Source organism: Passer domesticus, chromosome 1, assembly GCF_036417665.1.
Source record: "Passer domesticus isolate bPasDom1 chromosome 1, bPasDom1.hap1, whole genome shotgun sequence".
In the NCBI taxonomy this organism is placed as follows: domain Eukaryota; kingdom Metazoa; phylum Chordata; class Aves; order Passeriformes; family Passeridae; genus Passer; species Passer domesticus.
In genome coordinates this window covers 105,744,549-105,770,179 of record NC_087474.1, presented here as the reverse complement: position 1 = coordinate 105,770,179, position 25,631 = coordinate 105,744,549, and the positions used below count along the sequence as shown (strand labels likewise).

Below are 25,631 nucleotides of genomic sequence, written 5' to 3'. Positions count from 1 at the left end.
AATGTTTCCTGCAAGACATTAATTGTTGCTCTTACTGGCATATTTTTTCTGGATTGTTTCCCCCGGTGCTTAGAACTGACCTTCAGCCTGGGAAGTATCTGGGAGTGCTTGATTATCTTGTTCACCCCTTTCCTTCATACATGTATTCCCATATTTGCAGCTTCTGTTGGCAGAACAGATATGGGGGACAAAGCCTTTTTTCTTCTTTTCTATGTTCCTTACAGCTGGATCCTGACAACAGTGCAGAATTGCTGCTTTTAAGGCAGTTCAGTGTTGTCACAAAAGGGGCTTATTTCCTGTGGCTCTTCCCTACTTACATGGGGTTTTGTGACCCATTTGGCTAATAGTTACATATTCTGAGACTCACAATTTGTGATTATAATTTTTTCTTATTTCCTGGATGCCATGGCAACATTGTTCTGGCAGAAACAGGCTTCTACAGCTCCTCAGAAATCACACTGCTCAGAGAATCATGTTAGGGGGGACTTTTGAGATCATCTCCCTTGCTCAGAGTATCATATTTAGGACTTCTTCATGGCATGCCTTTGTTTCACAAGAATCTCTGTCACACTAGAGATTTAATTATCTCTAAAATGAGTGGGACAACTTACACCTGGAATTGTAAGTCTTATTTCAAAGGTTGTGGAAAAGGATAGCAAATGAGGACAAACTGGCAATGTGACTGGCAGGGCCAGCCTGAGGGCAGCTTAGGGCTACTTCATGTTTTGGTTTGTTTGTTTGTTTGTTTGTTTTTTTCTTAAGGTATAAATTATATATATGCAATTTTACCCTACATGCCTTCAAGTGAATTAATAAAACTTTCAGGAGAAGCAAACTACTATTAATAATAAAAAGGATTCCTCCTCCGGAGTCAGAGAATTTTGGTTATCACAATGGATACTGGAACATCAAGAAGCAGTATACTTAATCCTGTTGCATAGTGTAAAATGCTTATTTCAGCATTATGTTGCTCTCTATATTTTCTTTTGGTTTCTGGATGGTCTACTAAAATAAAAAAAATTTAAGCCATTTCTGAGTCCTCCTTTTACTTACTGCTACCTCTTAAGTTTGAGTGGTTTATTGGCTTTCATTCACTCTTTGCTGCTCATCCTTTCCCTCTTCTCCTGGAAATTTAACTATACATGGACAAATAATATAATTATGCACTTCCTGGGCATACTTCAGAAATGCCTTGTCTGTCACAATGTTTTGTATCATAGTAAAATGTAATTTTCCCTGCAGAACTACCCTTTTCCTGAAGTTACTTTCTAGGTTTAACTTTTTAGGCCTGATAGAATAGCTGGCAAACTTTGTTTATGGCTTTTTTAATAGAAGTCAAGTAGAAACTTGAGTCTCTGCTTTTGCCTTCCCTCTCTGTCATACCATTCCATCTCATCATCCAGTGTTGATCAACTCAGAAGTGGGATCAGACTCCAGTTTTACATAGATTCTACTATGAAGGGCTTACTTCCATTTGGTCCTATACCTTTCTGTCTCTGGAGTTTTTAGTGTCTCCTGAGATTAAATTTATTAATTTGTTTTCAAGGCAAAGTGTCTATAGCATAAATAAATAATAAGAAAAATAGAGATATTCTGTGTTCCCAATATTATAAATTTGGTCAGACCTATAAGAAAAAATGGAACACTATTTAGCACGTCTTTATTGTTTCCTCTCAAATATTTTCAGTTTATGTTCTTCAGTTCTATTGGAAACTAAGATTTAGGCCTGACATTTCCTCTTGTACTTAAAATATTCAGGCGGACATTATGTTATAGAAGGAAGATGAGATTTCATTATTTTAGTTTTATGCATCAGGACATTAAAGAATTGCCACTGTAATTTCATTTTATCTCAAAGAGACATTTAAGACATCATACTATTCAAACTGATGTCTTGAGAAGACCATTTTTTTCAGGCATTTTTAAGCTTTCCTAATTGCACAAAAAAGCACAAAACAACAACAATAACCCCTTGCTGAAACAAAACCTGACAAACTCCAAAACACTTCTCTTTGTGAAGTTAAAAACAAAACTTTTTACTTTGTAGTTTTCATAGCATAACTGGTTTTAGTTACTGGATATGAGAAGGAAATAAAACAGGTTTTGGAAATAAATTAGATCATTATTGACATTTTTATGTTAACAGGAAACTAGAGAAGTATGAATAGGAGGGAAAAATTATCATGTAATTCCTAATAGGAAGTAAGCAATTATTATTTGTCTCTTCAGGCCACTTTTTGGCTGATTTTTAGTTATGACACATGTAAGGAATGCAATGTTTGGAAACAAGATAACTTAAAAATTCACCATATGGTTTAATATTGTTAATATATTTTTTTATAGCTGTGGGAAAATAATAAACAGAACCAACTTTGGATGTGCATTAAAAAGTCCTTAAAGCACTATCTTTTAATTTTCATGAAGTAAGATAATCTGTGTATTATGTCATGGTCTGTTTGGATCTTTCAAATTTACAGCACAGTGTACTTTGTAAATTAAACTTTATTTTATGAGTTTAGGAGCTCATTTAAAAAAAATAAACCATAAAAAAATCCTCTGCCTCAAACAGCACCACCAAAATATGAAGACATCAAACAATGGTGGAATCATCTTTGTACAGACTACTCCAATACATGAACTCACTAATTCATTATTTCCCTAATTCACAAGCTCTCTTATTTACAAGTTCTCTAAATGGTATTTTTTCCATGAACAAACTAGTAACCAAGCTGTCAATACCAGCGCTCATTCTTTCTCCTTTACCAAGGAGTGAATGTCCCCATACCACACTGGAAAGCACAAAGGCCTCGTCATTCAGCCTGCTGTTGAATCTGCTACAAAAACACTGGGGGTAAGCTTAGGCATTTACCTTTTCCAGCTCAGAAGCTTGGTCTGTAGCACTCCCATGAGTTAGTGTAACCTGAAGAAACTGTCAGATAGTTGCTTTTTGAAGATCCAGAGTTGTTGGCTGCAGGTAATATCAACCTTTACCTCTTCCTATCCACTGAGTTCTATGTACAGGCTGCTCTCCCATTGACCGCTCACATTGGCACTGCTCTCAGCATATGTCAGACTTTGGGATCAGCTGTATGTTCATTATTATCATATTTTTACTTTTCTTTCCTCTAAGAGTTTTCCAAGTCATTTGGGTTATCCTAGCTTCAGTGTCTTGTAGTATCAAGAAATTAATTTGTTAGGATTTTAGTATCTATTGAATTCAGTTCATATACCAGTTTCACCCAACAGATTTTGAATAATATCTCTAACCTCGATGTCCTTTAGGCCAATGACTTTGTAGGCACCATCATAGAGATGGTCACTGTAATCAGTACAGGTTTCATTCCTTGCAGGAGTGTATACATTGGTTATGTCCAGTGTATGTTCATTGTAATTAATTTTGCAGCCATAATCATAGGCTCTTGTACATAATGAAACTGCGTTAAGTGAAGGGCACTTTAAGTAAGAAGTAGGCTGGACTGTTTTTTAAGATACAATGCCAGGAGCATTGGTAGCTTTATTTTGTCCATTTACATTGATTTTCACAGTTATTATTAGGAGTGTTTATGAAATAATTGCTGTGTGTTTTCTCATTGTGTACATATGCTGTAAGTATTCTGGGCCACAAGTATGTGATTATTTTCCTTACATGCCTGCAGTAAGCCCTGTTGTTGCTGCAACCACGTACAGCTTCATATCCAGTGTTAACTACATGTCAGTAATTTCAGGTTAACTTTGGATCTTAGTGGTCATGTAACATTATCACCCGCTGTCAATACATGTCCTTTTGATGTTGCAGATGGTATTCCTTCTATATCTAGTTTAAAGGTTGGTTTATAATGGATCTGCAATACCTGAGTTTTTCCAAAATGCAGGATCTGTTATAGATAAGTTCTGGATATATGTTCCAATTTTTGGTGTTGCCATGGTGATGCAGGAGAGTCACACTTTCTGCAAGAGGAGACACTCAGGTCTTAGACATAAGCCAAACCTCAGTCGTTTTTGTTTCATTTTTCATTGTAAAAGGAGAGGCACACGGATAACCCCTGAGTTGTATGTTTAACTGCAACCTCATATGGACTTCAGAAGGGTTTTATTTCTATTTTAACAGGATTTTGGGCAGCTTATCTGTGGCTCTTCTTGAGGGAGTTTGTCACTTGTATAGCCAATTTACAAGTTTTCACAGACATGATTCCCACACAGTACTAATAGATCCATTCTTGTGTATTTGCTGGTTTAGTAGTTTATTCCATCGATCTACTGTCCCACTATTTTGAGGCTGATGCAGTAGCTGAAAAATCCATTGTACAAGATTTGACCTAAACCAGGCTTGTCCTACTTCATTCTTAAAATGTTATCGACGCTAAGATTATATTTCTCTGAATAAGGGAGAAGTGCCAAACCACTGGCTTAAGGCAGTTGTGAGACCAGTGATGGCTTAGGCAGAGAATATATTCTGAGCCCCACTCCTGTAAGGACTTCTTTGCACCCTCCAGGTGTTTGTTATAATACACATGAGAAGTTTCCCAGATTAGTTTACCTTCCGTGAAGCTGGCAGAATGTTGGTGATGTACCATTGTTTAAAAAAAATGACACAAATTTACAATTTGTTTCACCAGAACTTTTGCCAGTCCTCTTTTTTGACATCCTCCCTTATTGCCTATTGAAATAGATCCTATGTCCCTATGTGTCTAAGTCACTCCTGTAACCAGGTACTGCCTCAGAGTTTTTGTGCTATATTTTTTCTAGCCAAATTATCAAACTCCTGGTTGCGTGTTGCCAGGATGTTTAGCGTTCTGGAAACTAGATGCAATTTTTTATGGCTATATTTTTAGACAGAGCTATATCATGAATCACTATTCAGTGTGATGTTTTTTCGCCATACATTTCAGTCATTTACTTGGCAATATTTTTTCATCTAGGCACTGGGTTAAGTGCTAAGTGTTATTAATTAAAGCCAACTTTACAACAGGAACAGACACACAAAACTTGATCTCTTTTGCTTGAGTTGATAGCTTGGCAGTTAACAGCCCTTAGTAAACCGCCAAGTTTTCAGGGAGTGAGTTAAATCACTTCCTATATTCTTCCCATAATGACCACATCACCCCCACTCATTTTCTTAAAGCCTTCTCTCTTTGTCAGGCTCTGTTGATGGGTGAACTGCAGCAATGCCATGGAAAGTTCTGGCTTTCCAGTAGCACTTACAAAAGAACATGTTCAGTTCTATGATTAATTTTGTCCTATTCAATTTATAGATTAGATAAAGAAAATTAACTGGTTTAATCTAAAGCAGACATTTTCTCTAAAGACAGAATACCTTAAAAAAGTTTCGCTGAGGTCTTAATAATTAAGAGTCATGTAACTAAGGATTAAGTCATGCAGTTAGAAAAAGGTTGTTGAAATTGTATTCTCAAGCACTGCCCTAGCTACTGAGTTGACTGAAAAAGCTGAGTTCAGTGAGCAGGTATTAACATGAAGAAAGTGCAATAATTCTTTTCTCTCCTGGTGATTTTGTTTGATGGTGCCACTAAGGGTGAATATATTGCTGTTTACCTAAAACAATAGGTGGCAAAAATAAATCAAGAGCTCTTCTCTTTCTTACTGGTGTTCAGGATCATTAGGTAAATAGGAAAGGTTGCAGTATAATTAAAAATCTTTCAGACCTATGTTCTTTGTCATGTTCACCAAATGTCTTTTTTTCCTCTGAGAACTATCATCACTCTGTTCTCACTCTGTCATCACACATCACTCACATGACACAATGAATGTTGCTTCATATATTTTGTTCATGCTTACTTTAAATTATTCCATTAAGAAAAACAACTTTAAAGGGATGTTGTGTTCCTTCTTATCACTCAGCTGTTAAAAGTGGAATAATCAGAAGGCTTCACTGATCAGAAAACACCCATTTTCACCAATTCTCTAAGAGTTTTTTATCTTTCCATCCAATTATCTTTTATCTATTAATTATGTACACTGAGCTCCATATGCTGTGCTAGCTAGTCTGTTGCTGCAAACTCAAGTAGTGACTTTACAACTAGCTCCACAAAGTATTGTTTTGTCAATTTTAGATTTGTGATATTTCTGATGTTAAAACATCTGTGTCTAACGTTAGCAAGGACCTTTATTCTTTGAATTATCTTTAATATACAAGTTAAAAACTATTCTTGTTCCCCCTGGAACATATGTAGATATTTTATAGATGAGAGTTTTCTGAGATCAAGGTACATATTTGATGTTTTCTATGAGGTGGTCATATACCAGAGAAAATAATTTTTTTTTAATACCATTATAACTCTAGAGATTATAAAAGATTCAGTATCAACAGATTCAATACTACAACAGTCTTCAGTTGGACTGTTGGATTTGTTTTTATTATAATTCCATCAGTACAGTATTTTTGAGCACATGAAAGAGTAGATTGATATGAACTATAAATAAGATAAAATAAGTCCATCCACTGGAACTGTGAGATTTTTGACAGTTTCCAAACTTTTACAATGATCAACATATTTTTCGAAATTTTAAGTCTTTGCTTCCTTTCTAACTAATATTTTAGTCCACTTCTTTAAAAATAGATACAAGCACAAATCTTCATATTTCATGCTTTTAATAAAATTCCTGTTACCTAATTCACTTACCCAGCAATAGTTCTTTTGTTTTTTGGTTTTATCCTGAGTCAGCCATCCACTGAAATTGGTTGTGTTGAGAACGGAATCTTTTAACGAAAAAATTATATTTTATTCTACTTCTTGCAACCTTAAAGGGGGTATCTTAAAAACCTGTTTTGATTAGATTTTCTGAAAGGATCTATCCATGCTGAAAAGTGCAGGCAAAGCTCAACCTACCATAAAATGATTAGAAGACTAATAGACCATCAGCTTACTGTACAAGCTTACTTCAATTGTTACAGCTGTAAGTTTGATCTGACTGGCAGTGTCCCAGCCCTAAGAACACTTCAGCCATCACAATGGAGGGGAGCAAGAATTCATGACCAATGTTTCCTTTTTAGTAACCTGTGATCTGTAATCTTAACCTTTCTCTAGCTTTGGAAACAGTATTGAATGTCGAAAGACAAAATGTCCTCAAACCTGTAATGAAACATCAGCAACAGGCTATTCTGACTCATAAGTAACTCTCAGGTCTATCAAATTTTCAGTCAAAGAAAAATATTACCATTCTTATTTCTCCATCTTTTAAAATTTGTAAACTGTGCCTTCCCCAGGTTCTCCCTTATTTTAATGAATATGCACAGAAGCTAGCAAAATCCACTGAAAAAAACTACTGATTATGAAAGGTGTAATAAATACTTCTGTAGATATATACTACTTTGGGGTAGGTGTAGGTACTAGTAAAAAGTGTAAAAAAGTAAGAAAATTTATTGCACTTTTTAAATTCCAAAAGTTTTAACTATTTCATTATGTAATATATTTTATATCTATTATTATGTATATAAATTTTACTGTGGTTTTCTTTGAGTATTTTTTAAAATTAAAGCTTTAGGAAACAAAGGAATTACTACAACCCAGAAATTAAATTAACAACTGACTGCAAGGGTTTAATATTTAGTTACTTTGTCTCTACTGGGCCTCATACAAATTTGTGTGTAGCAATATCATTGTATTTTGGATAAGGCTTATTCAAATTAAATTGCTGGAAGTAGGTCAAGAAACAAAAAAGGCTCAACCTTGATGAAGCTTTGGCAGCAGCTCTGCTACATCTGTGTAGTGGTGTTGTGGGGCTCAATGGTACTACAGCAGTGATAATGAAGGGAACTGGGAGTCCTTCATTGTCCTTTTCCTCCTCTCATATCCGTACTCCACTGCAACAGCTCTCCATAAGCTTCTAACAAATGGCAAATAAATGGCCTGAAAATCGTGGAAAAGTTGAAAACAGCTGGAAAACTGGAACAAAACATGCAAAAGCTTCTATTCAGTTGAAATGAGACATAACTGAATCCTACTGCCAAAACTATCTATTCTTCAGTGTTTTGTTAGCAGCAGTGGCCTTCTGCATTTCAAATGCAGGTGTTAGCACTAATTGCTGTAACAAGTATTTTTTTTACAAATGGATATCACAATATAAAAGCAATTTCTTTTTTACTTCGAACAACTTAGTCTTCTCTTGAAGTAGCAAGATTTTTAAGTTTGTTTATTTTTCTGAATTTTATTTGTTTGGTTGCTCTGGTTTTCATAACCAAGATGAAAAAAACAAGGAGCTGTAAGTGGTTAGTCTCTACAGACTGTCCACATCAGCATTTTCTCAGCACTGGGGTAGGGAAGCAATTTCTGAGAAACTGTTTTTCCTCTGAGCCAAATAAGTAATAAATAATCAAAAGATAAATAATTAAAAAGAATGCAACAAGATTTACTAGCTGAGTCATACCACTACGAGGTAGGCTGTACAGTAGAGTAATAAGGATAGTGAAGAGAATTTTTTCTCTTTTTCTCTTATATTATTATTTCAAGAATAATATAAGAATATACTACCTGGAAATCTTCTGGAATGCAGACAGCAAAATAAAGCCTCCTATAAAAAATACTTGATTTTTCTCTTGAAAAAAAGGAAATCCAAAGGTCACAAGGGTTTTGATAATACTTTTTTTCCTTGGGTATGCAAATTAATAAGGCAAGTTTTGCCTAGTATGAAATTCCAGTTTGGGAAAGAAGGCAAGTAATTTGTGATTGTAGTTCTAGACAAACAGAACTAGATATTTAAAACATATATTGATTCAATTCAATCTTTTCTTGAAGGAAAAAACCTTTTGTCTGTTTTCTTTAGACTCAAACATTTTTGAGAGCGCTATGATTATTTAATGACCCTTCCTTTGCAAGCAAATGCTAGCCAAGTAATAGGTATATTTGTTTATGCTGTACTCAAAAAGTATTAAATAAAAGATACTTGAATAGCTATTTCTTGTTGATAAAGCACATTTTTAAAACATGAGCAGCATGATTAACTCACGGTTACAGCAGTAAATATCCCAACTGTTGAAGGTTATTAATACTATATAATTAATTAAAAGCTAAATTATTGTCTGTCTTTGTCTTTTTTAGGACTGAAATTAGATGATGAATCAAAATATTAATTTAGACTCCATTCAGAAGCAAATGGAAGAGATAGAGGTTTTTGGGAACCAAACAACACAACCTGATAAATTAGATAGATGTTGGCAACCAGGTGACCATCTGTTTCATTCAAATATTCCATCTCAAAGTTTCTACCCAAATTCACCTCATTATGCACATATGCATACAAGTTTCAGCAGTGATTGGGAAATTTTTGAAGCAGTAAAAATTCAGGAACTGGAGGAAGTCAAAGCCAGAGCTGCCCAAATGGAGAAGACCATGCGCTGGTGGTCAGATTGCACTGCTAACTGGAGGGAGAAATGGAGCAAAGTTAGAGGAGAAAGAAATAAAGCACGAGAGGAAGCAAGACAATTGAGAATCAAACTAGACAGTGTCATAAAAGAGCTAAGTGTACTTAAAAAAATAAATCAGGATTTAGTAAGTGAGAAGGAAAACTTAGAAAATGGAACTGCTTGGAAAATGGAATGCTGTTGCTCAGAAATATCCTGTATTAAAAAAGAACAAAGCCTGTTAATGTTTCTGGAACCAGAACCTCCAAAAGACCTAACCAAAATCATCACAATTCCTGGGGCAGAAGACACAAAGAAGGTAAAAATGGGAAATATTTTTTGTGGTTCATGAAGAAGTGATAAAGTATGGATGTGCATATAGAAATGGGATTTTTCAAGAATTTTGACAGAAATGCTGTCTGATCCATTCACTAGCAAAACCCTTTGGCCCCCAGACCCACCCATCTAAATATTTCTAATACAGAAAAATACAGAAAATAATTCATACCCTTCCACTATGACTAGACTCTTAAGGAACAGAGGCAGACTGTTATATTCAATAATTTACCATCTTGTTTTGATTCTCTGCCATGTTTTACGGTAACAGGTTACCTATCTTATCTGAATTAATTATGTTTTGCATACTTATATTCTTTCTCCCCTCCAAAAAAGAGTATTAGGTTCTTGGCTTCTAAAGAACCTAAAGTCTAAAATAATTTAATTCTCTCTGAACTTCAAAAGTGTGGGAAGAAGTAGGCAATTCTTTTGCAAATTTGCAAGACTTTTTGTTTGATAAGGAGAGTCATTAAATAATTATTAGAATTAAAAAATCAAGTATCAGCATTGTTTAAACAGCTCCTACAGAAAAGATCCAGTTACATTCATCAAAAGTTGAAATATTTGTTCATGTTTAACTACCTTTAATTCTGTGCCCTGGAATGCACTGTATAATCTTCATAGACATCACCATTTAAAAACTTTACTTGTTTTCTGATAGGTGGCAGTCTTTGTAGATATAGGTAATTTTTTGCACACGTTGCAGGAAAATATTTTTCCCTGCAGAGTTGAAAGTAGGAAAGTTTTTACTTCAGTTCAAGGGAAATTGCCAAGATCTTAGATCTGTACATATTCTGTTTGGAAATTTTACTCTCTAATGCATATTAAGGATATTATAGTCCTTTGAAATCTGAAAAAATAAAAAACAATCAAACGAAAAAAACCAATTAATTTTAGTAGAAAAAATAAATTTTGCCAAAAAAGCACACCTTCCATATTTTCAGGCAGACAAATGTGCCATTGGAAGGAAATACCACAAAATATACTTTAACTATACTTCCCTAGTATAAAATATTTTCTACGTAAAAACTGAAACTTTATTTGTGAATGGGAAACATTTATATCTTTCCAGTGGTTTCTAGTATTTTCTGATGTACATTTTGGTCATTCTTCTAAAAAATTCAAAAGAACAGAGTGATGTGAAAGAGGATTGTCAGTAAACTGCTAAAATGAGATTAGCTTTTAAACCAAATTCCTCAGATATGGTAAAGCAAATACATTTCTAAGGGTAACTTGTTTATAAGAGACATTCAGTCTTCCTCAAATATGTCTATTTTACTTTTAATTTTTTTCCAATTTTGATATTATTTTTTCTTATGTTTTGTATGCAAAGCATGTATCTTCAAAATAGCTATATATATACTTTGTTCCTTATGAAAAACTTGTATAAGCCTACTTCAACACACTTTACATAAAGTTTGAGTTCATAATGTAGAGTTCCTCAATACATTATTTGTATGGATAAATTTCATTTCTGGTATTATTAGTTCCAAGATTCTGTCTTCACCAGAGTTATAGCCAACAAAAGAGAAATTTAATATATTTCCTTAGTAAAGACATTTTCAAAATATTTTGGATATGAAGCTTGTCATAACAGAAGTGTGAGATATCACAAAATTACAGTTATTCAAATATACTGACATTTTGCACCTTCTACCCATATATAGTCCAACTCTCTAAGATATTACCTATTTATTTTCTTTCTCCAATGTTCCTTAAATGTCTAGAAGAGCCTTGGTAGGCCCTATGGAGCTATGTCAGACTTTTTCCTTCACTTATGTGTTTCTCAGGTGTCGTATTTTTGTTTTCTCAGGATGTAAACAAAGGCCAAAGCAATGACAATAAAAAAATCACCACAAAGCCTCCCAATTTCTTCCCCAATGGACTTCCCAGCATCTATTTGGAGGACCCTAAAATAAGTTTGGGCACTACAGCTAAGAAAACAGAGAATGATTTAATACATGTATCAGTCTTAAATTTGCACTTGGCTGAGATGAGGAAAATCTTACAGAAGGAAAGAGAGTAAGTGCAAAATATATCCTACTTTTGCAATTCTCATAGAGGGGATGAAGACAGTTTCTAAAATAGATATGGTGATGGTTGCATTTATAGCTCATATGTTCTAAACTTTATTCATTGCTGTTTGCAAGCCTTTCATAAGAATTTAGAGAAACAATTCAGCATAGTATGTTTATTGCTTTCCCTGGCTTTTCTGTCATTTAAATAAGAGGCATTCCACATAAATATGTAATTTGCTCTCACTGCAGTGATATCTAATGTATGTTATACCCAGTTATTGGAGTGCTTTGTGCATAATAACAAACTTTCATTTACTCTACCAGCAGACTTGAAAGAGTCCAACTGCACAATGACAAAGTTGTTATTGAATTCAAAATACATGAATCGGCTGCAAAATGCTGCTAACCTCTTAACTTGTAGCAAAGTCTGTGTTAAAAGCCAGTGACAAAGAGGGAGTAACACATTTATTGTACACAATAAATAATATTGATGTAGCATATCAAATTTGCCTGACATAAATATTAAATGTACATTTTGGTGGCCTAAAAGAAGTTTTATGTTGTGTAAATAGTAAATATTGAGAAAGATTGAATCTCACCAGAAAGGCTTTTCAAGGAAACATGCAGCATGTGATGTATGAGGATGTAGTAGCAGACTTCAGGCTGTAATTACAGGTGACGGTAATTTCAAATCAGTTAAGTTAATTAGAAAATTAAAAGGAAGTACATTCCCTGTCTATTGCAAATTATTCAATATTTTCAGTTCAGAAAGTCTTCAATGGTAAACTGTGCTGAAGAATTTCCTGTCTGTCAGTTTATTTCATAACTGTCGTGTAGATCGTACAAGTCTGAGGTGAAAAAAATCTTTTCAGTTCCTAACTAATATTTAATGTGCTTGTTATATGAATTAGATAGTTGTAGAAATCATACAAGAATTCTCTAGTTGAATTACATACCAGAATATGGCTGTGTTCTCTCTCTTTAAAATGTATTTTACTTGTCTGTGAAAGAAAATATATGTGTGAATTAGGAGACTGATGTCTCACATACTCATTTTCCTGGGGTTGAAATATTTAGGGGCCTAGGTTCTTCATCAGCAATCAAGTATGCATACATATATAATAACTTTCTTTTAGAAAATGGATGATTTTTCAACTCACTTTTAGTCACTTCTCAGGCAAAACTTTAATAGGTTTTGGTTGTTCTGTTTGTCCAACCAATTCTAAGCTGTACTTCACAGAGACAGATTTTTTTCATTTATTCTTTTCTTTCATGTATTTATTTTTTCATTTTTTAATTTATGAATAATTTCATATTAATTTATTTTATACTTTGGTATAAGGAAATAAATGTACTGGCACGCAGTAAGAATTGGGGCACCTCTATAACATGCAACATGTGGCAATGCCAACCTCAGGCAGCAAAAATGCTCACCTAGCTGTGATTTCCACATAACAGCGGGAATTGGTATAACAACTCCCTCTCCAGGAGGGCAACATTTCCTGCATGCAGAGATGTTATGTAAGCAGAATATATGCAACTTCTAAGTATGAAGTAACTATATTTGGCAATACAGACAGTAAATAGCTAGGAATAATATTATTAATATAAGCATTATCATAGTCACCATGACTTGAGATGGCTGATGAATATTTGTTGAGCAGGTTTCACCTGCTATCTCAGAAAGGGCTGGTCCCCACCACTTAGTAGAATTGGCTGATTTTGCTATATTTACAACTTCAGATTTCCAGTTTTCTCTCTTAGGTTTTATTCTTGCTCATGTCAGTATTTTTACTCCTGTATTCTGGAGTTGCTAGCAATGACTATCTCAACAATCTCACCCCGTTTGCATTTTTACTCCCCTTATCTTGTGTGGCGCTAGCTTAAGTACTTTCTCACAGCTTCTTTCTCACAACTTAGCAATTTTCTCAGTGAACTTGAGCCAAGAACACACAGCTGTGTTGCATCAAAAGCAAACAGATAATAGACAGCTTGAACCCCAAGGCCAAAGGTTACTTTAGCAGTCAGTATGATCTTACTCATACAGCAGAGGACTTCTCAGAAGTTTCCTGGCTTACATGCAGCACCCTGAACTCTGACTGCATTTTTCTAGAGTCAAGTTAGCTTATGCAAATCCAGTGTTTGAATTTCCCCCTAACTAAGTTACGTAACTAGTAACCTTCTTAGCTTCCTAACTCTCTCCATAAGATATTTTGCTTTTTCACCCTGAGAAGATTTCTGCTTTTTGCATTCTGCTTAGAGCTATCATCAGTAATGTTGACATAGCCTTATGCACACAGATCAGGCTTTGCAAAGGACAAAAAGAAAGATGGTCTTAAAATAATAAAAGTAAAGAGATGAAAATTTATGTTTTTGACATTCAAAAAATATCAGGCTTGGGTTTGCAACATAAAATTACACACTAACATCCTCTACTAGGTACTAGTGGCCTATATCAATTACACATTAACTCGAATGGAGATGACAAACCTTATGAGTGGTTCAGCATTTTGCGTAATCATTTGCTAAAAATAGCTATCTTTTGTCATCTTTTGGGTCAGTCTTCTCATGTAATTTTCTTCTAGTTTTAAGATAGTAATTTGTTCTGTTTTGTGCTTAAAATGTTTGTTTCTTCTAAGACCAAAAGCCCACAGACTAGTCCACTGCTAGTTGATAATATCAAAGAGGAACTGCTTGAGACTGGCTGGGCAACCCAGAAAATGGATACAAAAGGCACTGCCTGAACAACAAGAAATCTTTTTTTTTTTTCTGCGAGGATCACTGAACACTGGCACTGGTTTCCAGAAAGGTTGCTGAGTCTGCATCCTTGGAGACATTCAAATGACATCTGGGCAAGGTTCTGAGCAATCAGTTCTAGGCAACCCTGCTTGAGCATGAGGTTTGCACCAGATGACCTTCTCGGGATCCCTCTCAACTTCAACCATTCTGTGTAATTCTGTGATTTAATTAGACAATGAGTTAAAAGGTCTTGTTACAAAATCCATGGAAAATGCTCTGAACTTGATCCTTTTATCTGCTTTATCCTTAATAAGCTGCTTCTGATGTCTGCTATAGTCTTTCTTCCACTCTGTTTTCTTTATTTAAATAGTAAACTTTATGTAATCAGAATAATTTCTTTCAATTAGTGGTATCAGAGGGACCTGATCTCACTTAAGTACTGTAAGACAAAACAAAACTAGTGTCTTCTAAATAATCAAAATATACTGTACATTCCTCTTTTACTTTTCAGAATAGAGCATTTCTGAGGACTTTCACTGCATCCAGTACACTCAACAGGCAATTATTCAAACTATTAGAACATCGTCTTTCATGATTTCACTTTCTATTGTATTAAGTGTCCCACTAAGAATTCTCTTAGTTCCCAATGAAGTTAAGATATTATTCCAATGAAATATCCCATTACTTTGAAAGCAAAACTGTTACATTGAAATGCATGAAATACATATTGCTCCATTTTGCTTTGTGAATAATGGCGTTTATTTTATTATTGTAATGTTATGGGATTTCTAGGTCTTTGCTAAGATAAGCTGTGCTATATACTAAATCTAGGCAGAAAAAAAAGGAGATCCCTGATTCAAGAGCATTAGGTTTAGGTATAAAGTAAGAGAGAAGGATATTTCACTATAGTGGATTGCTTCATTAAAGCAGCCAACATTGCTTCCAGGACCTGAGTCAGTCCAGTCAGTGGCAACTCTTGTTATCTCTGTGCAAGACTGCAGTCTGCTGCATAGAAGTGCCCCAGACAAATTCCATCAATACATTTTACTATAATAGGTGAATATTTAAACCAAATATTCTCAAAATATAGTTCTACTAAGCCCATGAATAACATCTTTATTAAAAAGGTTGAAAAGTTCAGTTGGTCTCCATTAGAATAGAAAATAACTACTGTGGCACACAATAGTTTCTTTAATTGCCAGCATTAGAATTTTATTTTCAACTATTTAATATTTTTCTCATTGTACAGGCATAGTCCTTCTACACTAAATAATACATTTTCCTAAAATATTTCTAGCATTTTCTTCCAGGAGCAATTATTTTTGAAACATGAAATATACATCTCTTAATAATGTTTTTTAACATTTAACTTCAATCATATTTGGTTTCTGGTCTTGATAGTATATTTCCCCCTGTATACATGTGTTTAATCCTCTGTTTTTAATACAATTTCTTTGAGGGTCTTCACTAATTGTGAAGAAACTTGAGATAAATTAGGTGGCCTGAACCACTAACTGAAGTCAAATTTTCTTCATTTTATCCCAAAATTTTATTTCATTTAAAGTTTCAATTCTGTACTACTGGATTTCTGTTTTCTATTTAACTATTATTTTTGGTGAAACGTCTGAGCTAATTATGCAATGATAATAAAGGTTGTTGGAAAAGTCAAGAGAAAACTCAAGCTATGAGAAGGAAATTCAAAGTAATTTTTGTTCTGTCAGCTTCAAAATTGTGCAATGCTAAATGTTAAAATACTTTTTTTAGAATGAATGTATTTCTGGAGAAAGAAATGGAAAAGATGGAAAACGAATTATTTCTTTGGAAATGGAAATATGAAGAACTGAGACAAACCAAGCTGGAAAGCCTGAAACAGGTATGTTAGCAGTACATTGTCATCACATGAAGTAAGAAAAAGGATTTAGACTTCTGATTTCCTGTGTTGTAATTAAGAATTAATTGTGTTAATTGTGGGTTTATGAGTGTGATAAATCCACCATCTATCAATGATTATTCTGTGTAGACAGATGGGAGGGACCTGTTGAGGGTGTGTGGATGCTATCATGGCAGCACTGGTGCTTGGGAGCTGTGAGAGTGGCCCTGGGATGGCTCCACAGGCTTCCAGGAAAGGACCAGCCAGAGGCAGCAGGTTCTGGTGCTCCATCCCCACGTGTGGTGAGGCTGGTGGTCCAGCAATGTGTGATCAGGGTCCAGTGGGGCTTGTATTCAGAGAGAAAGGGCCCATGTTGGGTGTGGGGATGTTCAGGAAAGCCCTGCCTGGAGAAATAGAGCAGTAGAGGTGTAGAAAGTGCCTGAAAAAATATGTTGTCCCCATCAACCTGGACAAGGAAGTAAGGCTGGGCAGGATCAGAGAATGCAAAGAGGAGATTAACAGGATCTTCACAGGCACCCAGAGATAAAAAAGTCTGAACCACATGGGAGGGGCAGCCAGAGGCTGTGAGTTTCACAGTTAATAGAGTCCCGCAGTAGGAGGGCTGGAAAGGTATGTTCTCCAGGAACTGGAGGATGGCTCTTTTTCCAGATCTGCAGTTCAAAAGGTTCAAACACCTGGTAGTGAAGTAAGAGAAGAAAGCTATAACTTGTGAGGCATCAGAGCCAGCTTTAACACACACCGTGCATTAACATCAGGAGGAAGCAGCAAGTGGTAGTAGTAGGAGGCTTGCTCCTGTGAGGATAGAAACCCCTGTGTTCCCCACTTGCTTTTTTGAGGGTTATGTGGCTTGCTGTGGGCTAGGATCCAGAAAATTGCAGAGAGATTGCCAAGGTCTGTGCAGTCCTTAGACTGCTATGCTACTACTCAGCCTGATGGGCATCAGCCAGGGGCATATTGGGAATGATCACATAGCTCTGGGGTTGAGGTCATGGGGACCCAAACTAGGAAAGGAAGCAATGAGAGATTACAGACCACAGTGAAATGAAGGAGAGGTGGTCGGCTGGAAAACTCAGGACACAGGTTGATAGGAGCACAAAAGACTTCAGGAATGATAAAACAATGTGAAGGGACACCTGTCTCAAATGTTGGTAAAGAAATGCACACATCCTAGGAAACAAGCAGTGAGAATTAGAATTGTATGTGGATAAAGAACTACAATATTGTTGGAAAAATTCAAATACTGCGCCAAGTCCATGCAACTGGAGTACTGTGAAGGACTTCTAGAAACACTGACAAGGAAGGGCTGAGGGGATGGAAGTTGCCTTCAGATTTAAAAGCAGCTCAGTTCTTTTGAGATCTCCAGAAGGATGGGGGATAATCAGACTTGTGAATCCAGGATCAGAGGATAGGCCAGTGAGGGTGTCATTGTGGTAGGAGTTTGTTACAGACCACCTAATGAGGAAACAAAAAAGTGTTTCAAGAACACATCTCGAAGTTGTAAATCCCAGGTCTCGTGGGTGGCTACAGCTGCTAGAAAGTTAGAATAGCTGCTGCAATCACAGAGATTTCAGTGGGGTTTCCAGAATAAATTCTAGCTGAAGGCCAACAAGTGGTGATGAATAACTGGATTTGTTACTGACTAATATGAAGGAAACTAGCTGGGTATGTGAATTATTTCTTCTTCTGTGGTAGCTTTGAAATAGCGGTGTTGATCATCCTGAAAGAAGAAAGGCAAGTAACAGAGTACAGACCCTGAACCTAAGGAGAGCAGGATATTGGCTTAGTCAGGGAACTGCTGGGAAGGGCCCCATGGGAGGCAACTCTGATAGGTAAACAAAGGAGTCAACCAAAGCTGTCAGGCCTTGGAGTACAGCAAAGGTTTGTCCTCATACTTGAGAGAACAGGTAGATGTGCCAGGAGACCGATTTAGCTCAGCATGGTGGAGTTTTGATGCCAGAAAGCAATTTACTTTTACAAAGATCAGCCTTGAAGGAGTAATTTAAGAACATTGCCTGGTTGTGTTGAATTGGTGTTAGGAAATACATGTTCATTTCAATCTGCGTTCATGACTAGAAGAATAAGAAATATTAGTATTGCAGTTTATGGGTTTTAGCTTTCAGGACAATGGATAGAGGACCTCTTTGATCCCTCAAAACTCAAAATGTATGTCTATATAACTAAACACAGATAGTGAATTAAAAATGTCCTCTGAATTTAACATCTCAAATTTGGAATAATGGAGGGAATTTTATTAGCTTTATTTCATGTTCTGGAAAGAATTGCAAGCAGTCTATTAAATCTCAAGTTCTAGTTAATAGGTGATGCATATGCAATGCAGCAGCAAACTAATATCTATATTTCATATTTGAGTTCCTTCAGATTTTAGTTCTTTATTTTCTGCTTGCTCATTAAGTAGGATTTTTAGCTTGTTATACTTGTGCAAAACAGAGGAAGTATGGGTTTAGTTGATAGTTTTGCTTAAGAAATGTAATCTTTATGAAATGCTTTATGGGACTGTCATCAGGAATAGAACAATAGGAAGTAAAAATTTTCTGAGAATTCATTGGAGATAGATAAAAATATTTATGCATTTGCATGTCTACATATATGTGTTGCTGCTTTTTTCTTGGGAACATGCTCGATTTCTTTAATTGTTAACAGGAGGTAATATTTGAGTATTCTTTTCAGCTTCTGACATTTATGACATAAATCTCATTTTTAAATTGCAGAAAAACATTTATCTGGATGAATCTGAGTAATTTGAATGAAATTATTTATATCAGTGGTGGGGGTTTCTGTAAGTGGAAACTCTACTGAAATAAACCAAACCTTGTGTGTTAACAACACAGATGTGAATTTCACTCACTATATATTACTGTTGAGAAATGGATGCTGGAACAACAGGCAAGATTTTTGACAGTGAAACATTTGAAAGTGAAATAAAAGAAAGTGCAGAAATCTACTAAGCTAAGCATGGAATCTGATTCTAATATAAATTTCCACTATTAAATCACAAAGGAATTTCTAGATTAAAAGCAGATCAATCATTACATCTGGATTATTTTCATATCCTTGACTAAATTAATCTTCTATTTCCTTTGGTAGATTGCCTAACAGTCCCACTGTGAATGTGAAAAAAAAGTGCTTGGTTTGCAAGTGACAGTGCCACTGCAAATGAAGCCATTTTTAGGAATGGATAGCTCATCTAGCCTTTTGGAAGTTGGAGAGATTGTGGGGAATGTTGGAAACTTCACAGCTGCCAAGACTTGATAATTAGTGCTCCCAGTAACTAATCACTTTCTTTATTTACTTTCATTAAAAGATAAGTATTTACTCAGCTTGGAATAAACTAAATATGGAAAATGTTGTTGATCTTGCTGATCATGGTTTTAACGTATTATCCATTCAGCATCAATTTGGAAGTTGTAAATAAGTTTTCAAAGTATTGTGTTAATTTAAAAAAGTAGTAAAGAGACAATTTATGATCATAGTAACCATGAGCATTATAGGCAGCTTTGTGTGACACTACCATTGATCTTGACTTGTTTGGGGCCATAAATTAGACCGTTTTAACAGGTACAACAGAAAGTTGCATTTGGTGTTGTAACTGATAATTTCTTTTTTTTGTTTTAACGATTCTGTTCATCCATTAAAAGATGTAAAACACTTTATTATTTTAAACAGGAGAGAAATTACTCAGTATAAAATTACACTAATTGTTGTCTTTACATGAGTATCTACAGAAAGGCAAAAGTTGTTTGTAAGGCTGTTGAGTAAATAAAGAGTATTGACATTAGATATGCTTGGGTTTAAAGTAAACTTTGTTGGAAAGAGTAGGAATCTTTAAGTTCTCTGAAGAACAGGAAAAATTTTACATCTATAATTTTGCTTGTTGAATGTCCCCAGGAATGGAATATCCAATTTTTTCAGATACAGTTTAGTTTACAGCTCCATTAACCATCAATCTGAGAAAGAAAAAAAGTATGTCTGAGTTTGATTAGTTAGGCCTTTGGACTCTGGAAAACAAAGCAAATCCTTGGTGTGTTGCTGTGATGTTTATTAATATAGAATTGGAGTCAGCAAGCCTGTTGAAGTCTTAGGTTTTAGAATGATCATTTAATCTTATGTGCAATAAAACATTCTTGTTTATACTCGTTGCAAATCTTCCTCAAAATTTTATATCCGTCTTTATAAATCCTGAAGGATGTGCTTTTCTGGTCATTTAAGAGCTAAATAAGATGGAATATTTACAAAAATATCCTGAAAAACATGGAAAAATGCATGTACTACTATAGTCCACTGGTGTGCACTGTAGACTTACAAATGTCTCTATAGGCAGTGCAAGTCTGTGTTGTTTAAAAGAATTTTCAGTTAGCTGAAGTACAGAATGTACTCTTCCTCTACATTATTTAGTGCTTTGGTAGTTAATGAGGGAAATTCCTATCTCAGTTTGTGGGATATGAGTCAAAAATTACACTAATTGGTACTTAAATCTTTTAGAAGCATCAGTGATTAAAAAGTATACCTAGATGAAAAGGAAAACAATCTAAATGACCATTTGGTATATTTGGCAGAGACATTTCTGTTCTTCCTCTTTTATTTTTTTACAATTGAACGTACGTCACCAGCTATTGATTTTGCGATAAAGCCAAAAACCCCATCTTTAAACATTTTTTTAAACAAATGTTTTCTGTTCTCTCTCTCAGTATATAGATGTATTACACTATATTACAACAATCTATGTATTGTTGTTAGGAGCATTACTTTCTTTAAGAGATTGTGAATGGTTCCTACCTGTTGTTCCCAGATGCCAGATGAAGGAAGCTCCACTAATGTGAGTGAAGCTTCTGGATAAATAAACTTTTCTCCTATCATTGTAAACATTTAAATGCTCTTTAAAGTGGAACAGCCTATTCGGAGGCCCCAAGTTGTCAACAGGTAGATCTTGTTAAAATCTCTGGATGATTTCTACCTTCTCCAGAAAGCTTTATTCTGAAATTACCTAACAGTGTGAATGTGCTACACAGCTGTTTACCTGAAATTGCTTTTTTTTTCATTCACTTAGTACATATATGAAATAGAAAACACAATACTCTTATATCTTAGAGAAAATTTAGATACATATGGTAAGATCATCCATTCTGTCACATACCCTTCACCCGACTCAAAAAATGCTTTCTGATTGTCCCCTGAATCCTGCAGAAACATAATAATTATCAGCCATTCAGGCTGTATTAGCTCCTGTGAATTTCTCTGTTTAATTTCTTACCTAAGATCCCCAGAAATGCTGAGTACTTTGTGTGGCTATCATAGGAACAAAATTATGTACAAAAAATAATTTTATAGAGAATAGAAAGTAGTCTATTTTAGTGTGCTACAGGAGGTTTTTATAGAGTTTGATATCAGAAGCCTCAAGGCTGGGATTTAAAATATCATTAGGCAATTTTCTGTAAACAGCATCTGAATTATTTGAGAATGCAAATGACTTTATAGAATGGAAACTTGGTGCAGTTAATTTTTCTGTAATAAAATCTCATTATTTTTAGACTAGGTCTAGAATTTTGAGTGTTCCTGTATAAATTACAATAATTGACAGGTGGTCAGAGAATAAGGAAAGAATCCTGTATTGTTGCTTCAGCTGCAATTCTTGCAGAGTTAACTATTCTTTCCACTCTTCCTATATCAGGTCCCTGTTCATATTTAGTTTTATCTCTGGAAATGATGTAGTTAATGTTCTTAGTGTCCAGCATAAAGTATAATTTGTCATGCTGCATAAAATTAAGGTTCCATTTGATGTTTATTTTCCCACAAATCTAATTTGGAAAGTGCAGGATAAGCTTACAGTTTTATTGACTTTTTTTCCCATACTGGCTTCTGACAAGATATTTAAACTCCATTAGATCATACTTGCCAATATTTTCTCTGTCTTCATTACACAATTTGCATTGCAAACACCAAGTAAGACTAAGATTATTTATTGTTTTTTGGGGGTTTTTTTAAATTTAAGGACAAGTGAGAGATGAAAAGTTAGTTCTGTAAGAAAGTATGTTCAGAAGAAACATATGTGGATACTGAAATGTGTTTCTGCACACAGATTTTCTGTGATAGGAGCACCATGCCTAAATGGCACCATTTGAGGAGGTTTGTTTAGCCTTTTGTCCTGCTACTGGCAGAAAGCAGAACTTGGTGAAATGAAAATGAGGGAGGAATGTGCAAATACACACACACACATAGATGTGTGTGTATGTGTGTGTTTGTGTACATGAAGTGATTGGTCCTAGGGATTGGTCAAGGTGCTCCTTCCCAGAGCAGGGGGTTGGATCTTGATGATCTTCAAGGTTCCTTCCAATTCAGGTCACTGTATGATTCTATGATTGCATATATAATTAAAATAATTTTGCGTAGTTCAGATTGAAAGGCTCAAAATTATGACAAAGTTGCTTCTTAATAATGTACTAATGTGATCCGTTCACCATATGGCTCTCTATATCAGAAATTAATTCTTTGCCATGTATGGTTAAAAAAAAAAAAAACAAAACAGAACAAAAAGGCTTTTTAATATTTAATTTTTAACATATGTTTAACTCCCCTGAGTTTATCTTTTGGTGTTATATTTTAACATTCATTTAGTTGTTAAAGTAAATATTTCTGCTAGTGTGCTTACTTGTCATTGATCCACATAAAAGCAACTTGGGAAGAATTTACTTGAAAAAAGTAACCAATCACTGAAGAATTAAATGTAACGACAAGTAGAATGTTGAAAATTGATGACATTAAAGGATTTAATTAAAGATACAAGCGTTTTGCAGTTAGTGATTCAGTTCCTTTTTTTATTCTTATCTGGATAAGGGGAGCAATGTGTCACTTAAAAATTAACAATCCAGTTTGAGAGGAGGCTTGATTGGGAAAGCAGCCTTAGATAATTTTCTTCTAATTGGTGAAGTACTGCATATTTCTTTATGTAACAGCATGAGTGCTAAATTGAAGTCAATGAGAAATCTGCTGGTGTCAATGAACCTTTGATCAGTTCCTAAACTGTGTAGTAACAGGTGATTGGAAATTGTAAAAGAAGATTCTTCAGGGACACTTGAAACTTCAGAGTATCAGTATGATATTCTGTTGTGGGTATGGCTCAGATAAAACAGAAGACATGTAAACCGTAAGCAGTAGAACCACTGCTCTACAGAGATTATTTTATGTAATTGCTTATCTAGATCAAACAACTAAAGTTGTATATTTCAGGTTCTTAATCTGAATGGAGAGCTGTATGGAGAAATGTCCTATGCTATATTTACCTGAACTCTAAGCAGCATAAGACTTTTAAATTTCTTTGAACAAGTCATCTCCTCTACTTCTTGAATCCTGTTGAATTTACAGTTCAGAAGAGAAAGCAAGCTTGAATACTGGTTTAATTTGTCCCTTTTAGGATAGGTTGTTAATGCTTAAGGAGAAAGTTCACTGCATCAGACCATGGCAACTTTTGGAATCTGGTGTATTATAGTGCAATTTATCTGCACTTTAAGTAACATTGCTATAATAGTCTGGTAGTCATCAAGGAACCTTGATGCCATTTTGATTTTCCTGAAAATTTCACTTTATGTCAAATCAGACTTCCAAATTTTATTTAAATATGTTGGTATGGGTGCTTTTCCTACAGGAAAGCAATGATTACAAATTCTAGTGTGCTTTCACATTATTTAGTATTCTAGTAATCTGACATGTATTTATTTATAGAGACCTACAGTTACAGAAAACATCCTATTCCCAGCATCCCATGACCATTAATCTTAAATGTCAACACTCATCATCTGTAAGATAAGTGAACTTGTGTAGTCCCTAAGTTAAATGTAGGGGCTTTGACTGTTACTGTCATTTTGATGTTTTTTTGTTGTGATTCTTTAGCACTTAGATTAAAAAATGTACTTTAAGTTTAGTTAATATCTTATTTTCCAATCTGTCAGTTAGCATTCCTATTATATCTTTAATATTATCAATTCAATAATTTTGTATTCAAAATTAAAATTGGATTGAACAGTGTTCTGATCTGCACCATGTAATACCCATACAGTTTAGGAACTTCTTGAGACTGAGCACAATTTGAACTTGTTTTGAATGTTTCCTGATCATGCTGATCGTTATTGATTTCTCTGTTTCTTTACAGTTCTTTATTTAGCTGTACATTTTTCTCAATTCAACAATATAAAGTGAGGATGGAAAGCTGGCTAAGAAATTGGTTGTAAGCAAAAGAGTTATTGACCTTCTGTACAGTAAATAAAACTTCACAAACAAACAAGCAAATAAATAAATATATTACCCATTGCACTATTTAACATTTTTTTCCAGATGATTTTCTACATGTCTGCATTCATCTTCTTATGATCAATCCCTGTATTTTTTGAGGAAGGGTGGTCATCTTCCTTTCAGAGTACTTATTAGAATGGCTTATGGTGTCTTCTAGTTCCTAAATTAATTACTAATAATAACTACATAAACACACAGCAGTCAATAACTATTTGAAGTAACAGGGGGCAAGCTTTTATAGTCTGGACTGCAATTAAATCTCTAGGCTGTTTATTTGTAAAAATACCAAATATAAAAATTATTTTCTGTAAATGATATATAAATTGTTATTGCTCAGAAAGTTAAGAATGAAAATTTAATTGGTCTGGTCATTTCTTTCCATAGAATATGAGCTCATTTTTCCTTCGATTAAAGTCTGTACATGTATTTCTACTCAGAGGCATACAAATCTATTTTTTATCTTGCTATTAAAAAGAGGTTTTGCATTAGTCAGTCTCAGGTCTCCCAGAGCTTAGACTGTGTTCCTTATTTTGGGAAGAAGCTTGTTATATTAGGTTTGACTTGGAAAAACAACCAAAAATCCACATACATACATGGTCCCCTCCCCCTGATAAGAACACTAGCAATGTTAGTAAGCTAAATGAAGATCATAGAACCTCTTAAACTGGGAAACTTCAGTCTTGCAACAATACTTGGATGAAAAAGGGAATTAAGCAGAGTTTAATAAGAAGTTTCAGGTGTCATTAAAAATATATATATTCTCAGCAGGGTCCTATTCCACCTTCTTTTAAAATATAAACCAGAAATTCTGGAATTGAACTTTTTAGCACAGAGTGAGGAGTCCTCCCTCCCTCCTCTCTGTCTCATAAAGTAAGATGTCAGTGAGGAAGATTAAGGGGTGAAAGTTTCTGCTTTGATTCTTTTTTTTTTTTTTTTTTTTTTTTTTTTTGCTTAAGAATGCCAAACCTTTGAGATTTCAAATTACATTAGG

At 34.7% G+C, this 25,631-nt stretch overlaps 1 protein-coding gene across 7 annotated transcripts in view; it reads left to right on the top strand.

Moving 5' to 3' along the window:
* CCDC102B (coiled-coil domain containing 102B) overlaps positions 1–25,631 on the top strand; it is a 156,470-nt gene that overhangs the window by 6,601 nt on the left and 124,238 nt on the right. For all 7 annotated transcript variants that reach the window (XR_010368519.1, XM_064432560.1, XM_064432553.1 and 4 more), the window contains exons 2-4: positions 9,054–9,674; positions 11,505–11,713; positions 16,213–16,321. Coding sequence is in view for 6 of the 7 variants with exons in the window: in XM_064432560.1 (XP_064288630.1) it covers positions 9,066–9,674; positions 11,505–11,713; positions 16,213–16,321 (927 nt within the window). In the remaining variant the exon portion in view is untranslated. The remainder of the gene's footprint in view (positions 1–9,053; positions 9,675–11,504; positions 11,714–16,212; positions 16,322–25,631) is intronic.